The sequence below is a fragment of the Zingiber officinale genome, chromosome 6B (genome assembly GCF_018446385.1).
Source record: "Zingiber officinale cultivar Zhangliang chromosome 6B, Zo_v1.1, whole genome shotgun sequence".
NCBI lineage: Eukaryota > Viridiplantae > Streptophyta > Magnoliopsida > Zingiberales > Zingiberaceae > Zingiber > Zingiber officinale.
The window spans coordinates 123,368,235-123,383,065 of NC_055996.1; the positions used below are offsets into that span (position 1 = coordinate 123,368,235).

At 37.4% G+C, this 14,831-nt stretch overlaps 2 protein-coding genes across 2 annotated transcripts; both read left to right on the plus strand.

Annotated features, from left to right (window-relative positions):
• Window positions 1-455: 455 nt before the first annotated feature.
• On the plus strand, window positions 456-3,404 carry LOC121990620 (receptor-like protein EIX1). The gene has a single exon (XM_042544723.1). The coding sequence runs from the start codon at window positions 462-464 to the stop codon at window positions 3,402-3,404; it is 2,943 nt and encodes a 980-aa protein (XP_042400657.1). The 5' UTR covers window positions 456-461.
• Window positions 3,405-10,621: 7,217 nt separating this feature from the next.
• On the plus strand, window positions 10,622-13,828 carry LOC121989328 (receptor-like protein EIX1). The gene has a single exon (XM_042543308.1). The coding sequence runs from the start codon at window positions 10,632-10,634 to the stop codon at window positions 13,623-13,625; it is 2,994 nt and encodes a 997-aa protein (XP_042399242.1). The 5' UTR covers window positions 10,622-10,631; the 3' UTR covers window positions 13,626-13,828.
• The last annotated feature ends 1,003 nt before the right edge of the window (window positions 13,829-14,831 follow it).

Here is a 14,831-nt window from a genome sequence, read left to right on the forward strand (position 1 = left end):
AGGTAATGAGAAAAAAAGGAAAGAGAGTGTGATAAGAGAGAGAAAGTATGTGATAAAATGATGAGAGAGAACAAGGAGAGAGAAGTGATATGAAAGAAAAAATAAATAAATATATTTTGATATTTGATATTAAGGAAGAAAATTTTAGTTTTAGCTCGAGGGTATTTTTGGAATAAGAGAATATTTTGATTGATGAAAATAGGGTAATGGCTCATTGAAGGGGAGGTACATGGGAATGAGTTATTACCCAATTTCAAGGATTCATTCCCTTATTTGTATTCTTATTCCTATAATCCAAACATTAACAATGGGAATCAACGATTCCCATTCCTATTCCCCACTCTTATTCCCCTAAACCAAACGCCCCCTAAATGCTTGAAACAGACAATCCCCGGGGTAGTGTATATTAACAAAATTAGAGACCACTCTCCTATGATAAACTGAACCATAATCTACAAGCCATGGCTAGAGGGAACGCCCATTTTCTTATCCTGATTCTGTCTTTACTAGGCATTCATCTCCAAGAAACCAATCTATGCGATGGAGTTCTAAACTCAAGCTGCAACCCTGTTGAGAGAAGCGCTCTGTTGGAATTCAAACAAGGCCTCAAAGATACTACCAACAGGTTGTCTTCTTGGATGGGTGAAGACTGCTGCAAGTGGGAAGGTGTGGCATGTAGCAACCGTACCAGGCATGTGATCATGCTTGACCTTCGCAATTCACACCCTTTTTCTAACGAGAGTTTAGGAGGTGAGTTGAAGCCTTCCTTACTGGGTTTGAAGTACCTCAAGTACCTTGACCTGAGCATGAACAATTTTGGAGGGGTTAATGTTCCAAAATTCATGGGATCATTTCACCATCTTCAATATCTTAACCTCTCCGGAGCTGGATTGGGTGGAGTCCTCCCTCATCAACTTGGTAATCTCTCCAATCTACAATATCTTGACTTGAACAATGATTTCGGATTGGACGAATTTAGAATTGATGATGCATTATGGATTTCTGGGCTTTCTTCTCTGAGGCATTTAAAAATGAAGAACGTTAATCTTCAAAACGTTAGTAATTGGCTCCAAGCTCTCAATGTTCTTCCTTCCGTTGAAGAGATCCATTTATCTTCATGTGATATTGAACACATCCCACTCTCTCTCCAACATGTAAACTTCACCTCACTTGCTTTGCTTGATTTGTCTGGTAATCGCATTTCCCCTTCAATACCCACTTGGTTATTCAATATAAGTGGCCTTCAATATCTTGACCTTAGTCATAACAATCTTCATGGTCATATTCCATCCCTCTTTGAAAATTTGGTTTCTCTCAACAACCTAAATTTAGCTGCAAACTCTTTTATACAAGGGGAGATACCTATTTCATTGAGGAATCTATGCAAGCTGCAAAGTTTAAAACTGTCGGGCATCAATCTCAGCATGGATTTGTCAGACTTCGATGTTATATTTTCAGGTTGTATCAAAACAAGTTTAGAGATTCTTGAACTGTCTTACACTGGACTTACTGGCCAGTTACCTGAATGGCTATGGGAGCTCAAAAGGCTTAGATCTCTTGATTTGTCTAATAATCAAATTTTTGGCTCTATTCCTGCATCGCTTGGACAACTAGTTTCATTGGAAGAAGTTTATTTTAATGACAATCAAATTAATGGGACTATATCAGAAAGTGTAGGGAGGTTATCAGAGCTAGTTTATTTGGACCTCAACTCCAATTTCTTTGTGGGTGAAATGTCAGAAGCACATTTTGCCAGTTTGACAAAGTTAAAATATTTGAGTTTGTCATCAAACTCCTTGGCTTTAAAGTTTGAGCACAATTGGCTTCCTCCTTTTCAGCTTGAATCCATTTGGATGAGTTCTTGCATCTTGGGTCCTGATTTCCCAGAATGGCTTCAGAAGCAAGAAAATATATTAATCCTTCATATGACGAATGTTGGTATTGTTGATGCTATGCCAGAATGGTTTTGGAGCTTGATTTCTGGAGCCTACTATGTGGATATATCTGACAACCAAATTAGTGGCAGAGTACCTAATTTAATGCATTTAAGCAAGCTAATCGAGTTTTATATAAGTTCTAACAACTTCGGTGGCCCTCTTCCATATTTCCCTCTTAGTTTAGAAGTATTAATCATCTACAACAATTCATTCTCAGGGCCAATTCTCCCTAGAATCATCATGGGTATGCCAAAACTCATTTACTTATCACTTTCCAAAAATAATTTTATTGACACTATTCCCTTACCTTTGTGCCACCTTCCACAGTTGGGTGTCCTTGATCTTTCAGACAATCTCTTATCAGGAAAATTGCCTAATTGTTGGAATAGCTCTTCAGCACTTAGAGTGTTTGATTTTTCAAGAAACAATATATTTGGAGGGATTCCAAAATCAATGTGCTCACTTTCGTCACTTAATTCATTGCATCTGAGCAATAACAATCTATCTGGACAGTTACCTTTGTCCTTAAAGTACTGTCAAAAACTACTCATTCTTGATCTGGGATATAATGAGTTCAGTGGTGAAATACCAACATGGGTAGGAAGAAGGCTCATCTCACTCCAATTTCTCAGATTGAGATCCAATAAATTGTGTGGAAATATTCCACCCAATCTTTCATTACTAGGTAACATACAAATCCTTGACCTTGCAGGAAATAAGCTCTCAGGCACCATTCCACAAAGCTTTGGAAACTTTATTGCCATGACAGTCATTAGAAAAATTCCTAGTTTGCTCATGCATGTACTTGAAGTTTATTATATGGAGAGCATGCTAGTGTCAACTAAAGGTGGTTCTCAAGAGTATAATAAGCTGCTTACGCTTTTGAATATAATGGATCTTTCAAATAATAACTTGATTGGTAAAATCCCTACTGAACTAATGAACCTATCAGGATTGTTCGGTTTGGATTTATCTGGAAATCATTTAACAGGAGAAATCCCAGAAAAGATCAGTGCATTGCAACAATTGGAGTCTCTTGATTTGTCTAGAAACAATTTATCCGGAGGAATTCCTCATAGCATGGCCAATATGTCATCTTTGGGGTTTTTAAATTTGTCCTATAACAACTTATCAGGCCAAATTCCACTCGGTAATCAGCTCCTAACTTTATTCAGTGATCCATTAGTCTACATGGGAAATTTTGATCTTTGTGGGTTCCCTCTTGATCGGAGTTGCAAGGGAAGTGAGACAACACAAACTTCAAATAACATAGATGACAAGAATGAAAATGAAATGATATGGCTATACATAAGTTTTGCTCTCGGTTTTCTTACTGGATTTTGGACAATTTGCGGGACACTGCTACTGAAGAAGAATTGGAAGATTTGCTATTTCAGATTTTTCGACAACACATTTGACAAGGTTTATGTGTACATTATGATGAACTTTCGAAAATTTGCTCTGTAATAGGTCATCATCGTGCACTTCTTGCTTTCTAACAAAAAATAATAATAATAATAATTGAACTCTACTTCTACAAGTATGTTTCTTCATACTGAATTTTCTTTTCATGCAAATATAAGAAAATTATTAAGTTCTACTATTCTTCAACTCTGGTTTTTGTAGCTCTACTTGTGTATATCATCAACTTAGTTATAAATTAACTAAAATTTTCTAGACTTTTTCAGAAAAATCCAATTAAACCCCCAACAAAACCATTTTTTTTTTTTATTTCTCTCCCCTATTGCCGAAGTTTTGTTTTATTTTTTTTTTTCCTTTCTCACCATTTTTCCCCTCCCGGCAAAGCTTGTTTTTCCCTTTCTCACCGTCAAAGCCTTTTTTTTTCCCCCACCGAAGCTTTCTTACAATTCATATAACAATTTGACTAAAATTGTTGTGCATCTATGCTGCAGATAATATGATGTAACTTATGCATAATTGCTGCATAACATCTAAAGTAATATAACATATGGGGAGAATCGGTGTATTAGAGGAGGTGAATAGTACGTGTGATTTTTTTATTATTTCTGAAAAACATAGAATAATACAGTGAAAATAAAGAAATAAACAAAAATAATTAACATTGTTGATTATATTTGGTTCGGAGCCTGTGACGACTCCTACTCCAAGGCTCGCGATAGTTGATCGTTTTCGTTGGCCAATTTGCTATCAGTTCTGAATAAGTATAAGTGTGAAATTATAATATTAAAATGACTGTAAGATAAAGTATATCAACAACTACAGATTTGAAGATTCTTGTGCTAGCTTGTTGGAGCGGCATTACAGTGTCGCCGAGGGCTTTTCTTAGCAGTGCGCAAGAGCGAAAGTCGTTCGGAATGAATGTCTCGAAGCTGCCGGTCGAACCCCATTTTATAGCGGAGCTAGACTTGATCTAGATCTACTGATATCGGGATCAGTCTTTGACTTAACGTTGATCGATCGATCGATCCAGGAGTTCGGTCGACGGAACCTTCTGAACATGCCCAGCTTCCCGTCCAGATTCTGCCGCTTTAGATAGAGCTTTCGTTCGGTTGATCGATCCCGCTGTTCGATAAACCGATCCTGCTTTCCTCACTGACTTATCTGGTCCGATCAACTCAGTCGATTGAGTCAACGCCTATCCAACATTCGGTCGACTGAACCCGAGGTTCGGTCGACCGATCCCTTGGTCGAACCTTAGCCGCAAGCTGATATGATCTTCGGGGTTTGGTCGACTGATCCAGGAGTTTGGTCGACGGAACCTTCTGAACCTGCCCAGCTTCCCGTCCAGATTTTGCCCTTTTGGATAAAGCCTTTGTTCGGTCGACCGATCCCGTCGTTCGATCGGCCAATCCTACTTTCCTCGCTGGCTTATATAGTTCGATCAACCCAGTCAATTGAGTCAACGCCTATCCACAGTCGACCGATCCCTTGGTCGAACCTTAGCTGCAAGCTGATATGATATTCGGGGTTTGGTCGACCGATCCAGGAGTTTGGTCGATGAAACCTTCTGAACCTGCCCAGCTTCCCGTCTAAATTTTGCCCTTTTGGATAGAGCCTTTGTTCGGTCGACCGATCCCGCTGTTCGATCAACCGATCCTGCTTTCCTCGCTGATTTATCTGGTCTGATCAACTCGGTCGATTGAGTCAACGTCTATCCACCGTTCGGTCGATTGAACCCGAGGTTCGGTTGACCTATCCCTTGGTCGAACCTTAGCCGCAAGCTGATATGATCTTCGGGGTTTGGTCGACCGATCCAGGAGTTTGGTCGACGGAACCTTCTGAACCTACCCAGCTTCCCGTCCAGATTTTGTCCTTTTGGATAGAGCCTTTGTTCGGTCGACCGATCCCGTCGTTCGATCGACCAATCCCGCTTTCTTCGCTGGCTTATCTGGTCCGATCAACCCGGTCGATTGAGTCAACGCCTATCCACCATTCGGTCAACTGAACTCAAGGTTCGGTCGACCGATCCCTTGGTCGAACCTTAGCCGCAAGCTGATATGATCTTCGGGATTTGGTCGACCGATCCAGGAGTTTGGTTGACGGAACCTTCTGAACCTGCCCAACTTCCCGTCCAGATTTTGCCCTTTTGGATAGAGCCTTTGTTTGGTCGACGATCCCGCTGTTCGATCAACCGATCCTACTTTCCTCGCTGACTTATCTGGTCCGATCAACTCGGTCGATTGAGTCAATGTCTATCCACCGTTCGATCGATTGAACCTGAGGTTCGGTCGACCCATCCCTTGGTTGAACCTTAGCCGCAAGCTGATATGATCTTCAGGGTTTGGTCGACAGAACCTTCTGAACCTGCCCAGTTTCCCGTCCAGATTTTGCCCTTTTGGATAGAGCCTTTGTTCGGTCGATCGACCTCGTCGTTCGATCGACTAATCCTGCTTTCCTCGCTGGCTTATCTGGTACGATCAACCCGGTCGATTGAGTCAACTCCTATCCACCATTCGGTCGACTGAACTCGAGGTTCGGTCGACCTAGTTCAGTCGACCGATCCCTTGGTCGAACCTTAGCCGCAAATTGATATGATCTCTAGGGTTCGGTCGACCGATTAAGGCCGCAAACTTCAATCTGCAAAATCTAGTTTTTTGCAAAATAGAGTTAGAGAAATAGACAAATAATATAAAATATAACTTTGATAATCTCCAGACTGTCCGGTTCTGACTTTCGGATTTCACAAAAACCCTAGGTCGAACTAATGCCTACTGTTCCCTCTTCGGGGAACGCGTCGTCCTCACCTACTCCTCTTAGGAGAAATTACCTTTTGCCAGACTGGTCCTCTAGACCGTCTAGACTTTTGCTCAACGCCCGAGATTTTAGGACTTCATGCTAAACATCCGCTCCATGATCTGTCTAGACTTCCACCTAGTCTGCGACTCAGGATTTTCACTTAGAGTCCTCGACTCTAGGATTTCACCCAAAGTCCTCGACCCGTCAAGACTTCGCCCAGTCTCTCGGACCAAGACTTCGTTACCTAACCATAGCTAGGACTTTCCATAATCTAGATTACCACTCCTAGGACCTAGGGTTACCTCCCATAGAATTTTCTATCTGCCTAGAATCTATTAAGATTTTTACCTAAGAACACTTAAAATTTTCTTGTAAGTTAAATCATATTTATTAGATAATAAAATAATTTAACTTTAAACTTTCATCATTATTAAAATATAAATTTAATTATCTGATACTTTTATATTAATAAAATAATAATTTTATGGAAAGATGTGCTATAATTTATTGAACACTCAAAAAGGTGCGCTATATTTTAAAATTTATTAAAGGACGTATTCGTTTTCTAACGCACCCATCTACCAAACCTGTTTTGCTCGATTGTTACTACCAATTGATAGTCAATTGGATGTGAGTCAACTAGTTATCCAGAGTACTCAGCCAACCAGTATCATTTTTAAAGACTTTCTTCTTATTTGTCCCGGGCAGATGAGATGATAATCACAGATAGACAGTGGTGGATTCAGATAAAAAAAATAGAAGAGGGTATTTAAAGAAGGAAATTGAAATTTGTTTTTTTTTCTCGTTGTCCCTTAGACTGTAATATACTGGTAGAATTTTTTCGGAGCAAGGGGGTGCTCAAGCACACCCCGCTCTCCCCTAGATCCGCCACTGCAGATAGAATAACTAAATCATGTAAGAGTTGAATTCCGAGAAAATCATGTTATCATACCCTCCCGTGAGAATCATTTATAGTTTCTTGATTTTTTTTCTCTTTCAATAGTCTAAGGCAATCGTGGTGGGAGCCCGATGGATGACAAATTTCACCTTTGATCGTTATAAATAATTCTCGATTTATTTTGATGAACAGTGAAAATTTTTCATAGGATTAAATTGATCGTCCTAAAATTAATCGGCATAAATTTGATATCAATGTAATGCCAACTAACAAAAATTAAAAGGGTAACATGCTTCTATAATACGGGACCAGATCCTCTGGTCTCCTTGTCCTGGTCCGCTCCCGAACCAGGATAAGGAGATTGGTGGGAGATAATGGCCCCGCCTCCTACCAATATAAAGACTGGACTATATATATGAATTGGTCCAACCTTTATGGATCAGATAATACATAAGAATAAAAAATTTCTAATACTTTTCTTTGTTTAAATTTTTCCATTTACAAAAATTATCTTTAGGTTGTAGCATGGTAGAATCATCGGATTTTTTTTTTATTAAACTTGGCCAAGTCTTTCATGAGCATCTTTTTCCATCTAATATTTTTCATTCTTAAATGATATTTTCTCTCTATTTCTCTAGCTAACTATTAATCTGGGGCATCAGCAAGTCTTGCATATTTTATGATAAAACATTAAAACTAAAAGGTCGGTGAAGAAACGGAAAGAAAATCATTTAGCAAGTGTAAAATAAGAACATTAAATGAAAAAAATGTTGGCATAAAAGACTTAACAAAGTTTAGTTACTAGGCTAAAACTTAGAAAGATATAAATAAAGAGAATTGTAAATATTGTAAAATGGGACAAATAAGCAGACGAAAGAACCTTAATTTTCTATCCTTAGTTAGAACATCCATAATGATTGAGAGTATTTTTTTCTAAATATTTATGGTCTCCACTTTTACGTTACTTTTCAAATATTCTATTATTCAAATATTTTAAATCTCACAATGAAACATCTCACCATCTAAATATTTATGGGTCTCACCCATCAAATATCTCACTTCTCAAATATACTCAATTTAACAATCAAATATTTCACTAATCAAATATTTATCGGTTCATGACCATTTTATTAACTTACATAAAATTTTATATTTAAATAAAATTAATATATATTTTTAATATATTTCGTCTATCATTTATTCATAAATATTTTTTAGGCAATTATTCAATATAATTATTTTAATATTAATATTTTATTTAAATAAAAAAATATAACATCGGGCGTACACATTTTAAAAAAAACTACAACATATGAGTTCAAATATTTCACAAAATCAAAATTGAATAACTAAATATTTCATATATAATAAATTAGTTATTTACTCATCATGATGACATGTTTCTTAGATGTATTCAACCAAATCATGACGAAATTGATGATGCACCTGAATATCACGTAACTTGGAATTTCTTCGAATGTATTTAGCAAATTCACTGGTTGAGCTATGATTCGTTGTGATAGTATCTTATTCTTCGCGATACCAAATCGATATTGCATGACCTTTATCCTCCAAAATCATGTTGTGTAAAATAATACATGTATACATGATTTCTTTGCATTTATCCAGAAACTAATGTCGCCTTATACCTCTTATAATTGCCCAATGAGCTTGGAGTACCCCAAATGCTTGCTCGACATCTTTTCTTTCAGCCTCTTGTCTTTTCTTAAATTTCATTCTTTTCGGATCATGAGGGCAGGAAAAACTCTTGATGAAAGTGACTCATTCTAGATATATATATATATATATATATCATTTGTTAGGTAGTACCCTTTTGTATATTGTGTATCGTTCACAATAAAATTAACTTCCAGTGCATTTCCTTTCAAGACGTCATTAAAATTAGGTAATTCATTAAGCACATTGATGTCATTACGAGAACCAACAACTCCAAAAAATGCATGTCATATCCACAAATCGACAGATGCGACTGCCTCAAGCACAATTGTTGGATAGTCATGATTGCCTCGTGTGTTGTCCGGTTGCGTTGGATGCCATATCCACGCAACCGGACAATTTTTTAAGGCTCAATATATGCAATCAAGACTTTCTAACATCCCAGGGAAACCATGTTTTTGTTCATGCATTTCAAGCAAACGAGTGATATCAGTTGCATTGGATTTTCTTAAGTACTCACCTTCGTATATTTGTATCACGCATTGGCAAAAGTTGGACAAGTATTCGAGGGCAGTTATTTCACCCATTCGCAAGTACTCGTCAAATTGGTCGGCGGAACCTCCATAAGCCAGTTGACGGATAGCCGTTGTGCATTTTTGAAGTGGTGACAGACCTTTTCTCCTTAATGCATCTTTCCTCCATTTAAAAAATCCACTAGGATGATTTTCCAAATCAGTGACTATACGCAAAAATAACTCTTTTCTCATTCGGAATCGTCTTCAGAACATATCATCAGTATACACTGGCTCAACACAAAAATAATCATTGACAAGTTGAGTATATCCAACTACACGACCTCTGTTAATTGTTCTTCTTCTTTGTGTACTCCCATGATAATCTTACATGAATTCAACCACTCTAAATTAATTGTGCACTACCATCATGAATAACGCTTCATCGGGATCAGATATTGTAGGGCTCGTTGTGTCTTCGGGAACATTATGACGAACTTAAGAACTTTCTTCACTAGAATTTTCGTCAATAATTGAAGAGTTGAACAAATCCCTAAAATAATGACCATAATTTTTATCCATTTCTCTCTAAATTTTTGGTAGACAATGAGTATGGAAGTGATGAAAATAGATAAAAAAAAAGGATGCATATATAGGAAGAAATTGAACATTACCCACGTTTGAAAAAATGAACGTTTCTTTTTAACATTTATTTTTTTGAATGTTATATTTGTTTTTCGTTTTTTAATTTTTTGATTTAATTAAATTTAAAAAACTAAAAACAATGACAACCCATCATTTTGGTCGGCTCATAAGATTAATTTAAATTAAAATAAAATTAAAAAAATCAAAAATAATGACAACCTATCATTTTGGCAGGTCCCACAAGAAGGAATCATGCACAAAGGTGATTTTCAATCATCCCTTAAATATTTCCACAATGAAAAATATTTAAGAGAGAGGATATTTGAAGAAATATCCCTTCAAATATTCTCTTGAAGGGGTCCTTATAGACTATTAGTCCACTGGAATAGTCTGAAAAGCTTAATCGGAAAGAGACTCACGTAGTGTTTTCTAGTTTCCACAAATCAATCAAAACACTGCTGTCTTTATTGGCTAATAAAAAGAGTCAAAATCCAAACTTTCTTGGCTTTTACTTCACAAGTCGTTGCCCATTGCACACGCTACTAGTGACGAAATAAACACGGCTACAATGGCCACAAGCTTTCCTCCACATCATGCCATTAGACTTGAGTCATGAATATTGATTGGTCCAACTTGGTTGGAAGAAATACTAAATGCTTGAAACAGACAATCTCTGGGTAGTGTATATTAACAAAGGTACAGACCACTCTCCTGCCATAAACTTGCAACCATAATCTAGTAACCATGGCTAAAAGGAACGTCCATTTTCTCTTCCTGATGTTGTCTTTACTAGGCATTCACCTCCAAGAAATCAATCTCTGCAATGGAGCTCTAAACTCAAGCTGCAACCCTGTTGAGAGAAGTGCTCTGGTGGAGTTCAAACAAGGCCTCGAAGATGCTACTAACAGGTTGTCTTCTTGGATGGGTCAAGACTGCTGCAGGTGGGAAGGTGTGGCATGCAGCAATCGCACCGGGCATGTGATAAAGCTTGACCTTCGCAATCCACACCCTTTTTCTGATGTTGATTATCTTCCATACAACGAGTGGAGTTTAGGAGGTGAGTTGAATCCTTCTTTACTGGGTTTGAAGTATCTTAAGTACCTTGACCTGAGCATGAACTATTTTGGAGGAGCTGATATTCCAAAATTTATGGGATCATTTTATCATCTTCGATATCTTAACCTCTCCAGAGCTGGATTGGGTGGACTCCTCCCTCATCAATTTGGTAATCTCTCCAACCTGCAGTATCTTGATTTGTATAATGACTTGGAACCGTATTTCGGAGCTCAAGTTCGTGAATTTAGAATTGATGATGCAATCTGGATTTCTGGGCTTTCTTCTCTGAGGCAACTAAATATGGAGAATGTTAATCTTCAGAATGTTAGTAATTGGCTCCGAGCTCTCAATACTCTTCCTTCCATCGAAGAGATCCATTTATCTTCATGTGGTATTGAACACGTCCAACTCTCCCTCCCACATGTAAACTTCACCTCACTTGCTTTGCTTGATTTGTCTTATAATTCTATTGGCTCTTCAATACCCACTTGGTTATTCAATATAAGTGGCCTTCAATATCTTGACCTTAGTCATAACAACTTTACTGGTCCTATTCCATCCCTCTTTGGAAACTTAGTTTCTCTCAGCGACCTAAATTTAGCTGAAAACTATTATATAAAAGGGGGGATACCTATTTCATTGAGGAATCTATGCAAGCTGCAAAGTTTAAAACTGTGGGGCATCAATATCAGCATGGATTTGTCAGAGCTCAATGTTATATTTTCAGGTTGCATCAAAATAAGTTTAGAGATTCTTGAACTGCCTGACGCTGGACTTACTGGTCAGTTACCTGAATGGCTAGGGGAACTCAAAAGGCTTAGAGTTCTCGTACTATCTCATAATAGAATTTCTGGCTCTATTCCTGCATGGCTCGGACAACTAGTTTCACTGGAAGTACTCTATTTAAATAACAATCAACTTAATGGGACTATACCAAAAAGTGTAGGGTGCTTATCAGAGCTAGTTCATTTGGGCTTGACCAGCAATTTTTTAGTCGGTGAAATGTCAGAAGCACATTTTGCCAATTTGACAAAGTTGAAATATTTGAGCTTGGCATTAAACTCCTTGGCTCTAAAGTTTGAGCGTAATTGGCTTCCTCCTTTTCATCTTGAGTACATTGTTATGGGCTCTTGCATCTTGGGTCCCGATTTTCCAGGATGGCTTCAGAAGCAGGAAAATATGACATTCCTTATGATGGCAAATGTTAGTATCGTCGATGATATGCCAGACTGGTTTTGGAGCTTGATTTCTGGAGCACATTATGTGGATATCTCTAGCAACCAAATCAGTGGCAGACTACCTAATTTAGTGCATTTAAACCAGGTAAGTAAACTTGATATAAGTTCTAACAACTTCAGTGGCCTTCTTCCATATTTTCCTCAAGGTTTGTATGTACTAGACGTCCACGACAATTCATTCTCAGGGCCAATTCTCCCTGAAATCATCATGGGTATGCCAAATCTCATCTTCTTATCGCTCTCCAAGAATAATTTAATTGGTACTATTCCCTCGTCTTTGTGCCACCTTCAAGGGATGACCACCCTTGATCTTTCAGATAATCTCTTGTCAGGAAAATTGCCTGATTGTTGGAATAGCTCTTCAGAACTTAATGTGTTAGATTTTTCAATAAACAATATTTCGGGAGGAATTCCTAAATCAATATGTTCACCTCCATCACTTTATTCATTGAATCTGAACAATAACAATCTATCTGGAGAGTTACCTCTGTCTTTAAAATATTGTCAACAACTAGTCATTCTTGATGTGGAATATAATGAGCTCAGAGGTGAAATACCAAGATGGATGGGAGGAAGTCTTGCCTTCCTTATGACTCTCAAATTGAGATCCAATAAATTGGTTGGAAATATTCCTCCCAATCTTTCATTACTAAGATATCTCCAAGTCCTTGACCTTGCAGAAAATGAGTTCTCAGGCACCATTCCGCGAAGCTTTGGAAACTTCAATGGCATGAAAGTCGTTAGAAATACAACTGAATTGCCCACGGATTTATTTGCAAGTACTTATACGCAGATTATGCCATTTTCAACTAAAGGGAATATTCGAGAGTACGAAGATCTATCTTCGCTGAATATAATTGATCTTTCAAATAATAACCTGATTGGTAGAATTCCTACTGAACTAATGAACCTATCAAAATTGTTCAGTTTGGATTTATCTGGAAATCATTTAACAGGAGAAATTCCTGAAAACATTAGTGCATTACAACAATTGGAGTCTCTAGACTTGTCCAGAAATAATTTATCTGGAGGAATTCCTTCTAGTATGGCCAATATGTCATCCTTGGAGTTTTTAAATTTGTCCTATAACAATTTATCAGGCAGAATTCCAATCGGTGGTCAACTTCTAACGTTCAGTGATCCATTAGTCTACATTGGAAATCTTTATCTATGTGGGTTCCCTGTAAATCGAAGTTGCAAGGACAGTGAGACAACACAAACTCCAAATCGCATAGATGACAAGAATGAAAATGAAATGATATGGCTATACACAAGTTTTGCTCTCGGATTTCTTACAGGATTTTGGATAATTTGGGGGGCATTGCTACTGAAGAAAAATTGGAAGATTTGCTATTTCAGATTTATCGACAACACATATGACAAAGTTTACGTGTGGATTATGCTGAAGCTACCTAGAATGTCAAACATATTATTGTACTTATGAATATGTTTGCTGATGGATACCTACCTACCTTTAGAAATTTGCTCTTTAGTAACTCATCATCATACACTAGTATGATAGTGCTATCTTTCACTTGCTTTGTAGCCCATCTATAAGAAGTATTTATCTTAAAAGATGCATTTATCTTACATTACTCCCGTTCTAGTTCTAATTCTAGTTCTAGTGGTGATCAAATTTCTGGGATCATCAGTAAAATACGGCAATGGTTTTTGCAATAAAAACTTTCCAAGGAAAGAAGAATTTCCCTTCACAGTAATGAAGTTTGAACAGTGAAAACCTTTTTTAAAAAAAGACGTAGTGTTTTCTAGTTTCCACAAGTGACTCAAGACACTGCTGACTTGGCTAATAATAAGCAGAGTCAAAAGCCTAACTTGCTGGGCTTTTACTTAAACCAGTCGTTGCCAAGTTCACACGCGACTAGTGACGAAATAAACAATGCTATTAAATAGCTAAATGAAAGTATTCGCACAATGGCCACGAGCTTTTCTCCGTTACAAAGACTTGAGTCCTAAATATTTATCCTACTTGGTTGGAACAGAATCTCTGTGTAGTGTGTATTAACAAAGTTACAGACAACTCTCTTTCAACAGAATCCTTAGGTTTTCAAGATTTGTCGATTTCGAATTATATATCCTTTTTTTTAACGTGTCGAACATGAAACATTATTCGATAATCATCAATTACCAAAGTCAAATAAAATTTTCGTTGATAACTTTAGATGAATAACCAAGATTATCAAGAATAACTCTAATTAAACGCATCCTAAATTTAGATATTTTCAAACACTATTTGGATAATTTGCTTCCGATTTTCACGTGGAAAATGGGTCTTCGAAAGTAGCTTCTGTTCGCTCCTAATGAAATATTGTTGAACTCTGTACTTTGTTAGATTCGTATACATTGCTTTCTGTATTAGATTCGTATAGTGATGTGACAGAGATAATAGTCACCGCGTGACCCAGTCGAGTCAAAAATTAAGTAGAGTTGGACATAAAAGTCAAATCAAACTAGGGCAAGTCAAATCGAGCTCGAGTCAAGTTAAATCTAACTCCGATCAAGTCAAACCGAACTCGGTTAGGTTAAACCGAGCTCCAACCAAATCAGTTCCGATAAAAAAACTCAAGTTAATTCTGTCTGAATCACATCCAAGTATGGATCACCTTAAATTGGAACTCATATTCAATTTGGT

Excerpts from the sequence above, each read along its gene's own strand:
- LOC121990620 (XM_042544723.1), top strand. The coding sequence starts at position 462 with ATGGCTAGAGGGAACGCCCATTTTCTTATCCTGATTCTGTCTTTACTA.
- LOC121989328 (XM_042543308.1), top strand. The coding sequence starts at position 10,632 with ATGGCTAAAAGGAACGTCCATTTTCTCTTCCTGATGTTGTCTTTACTA.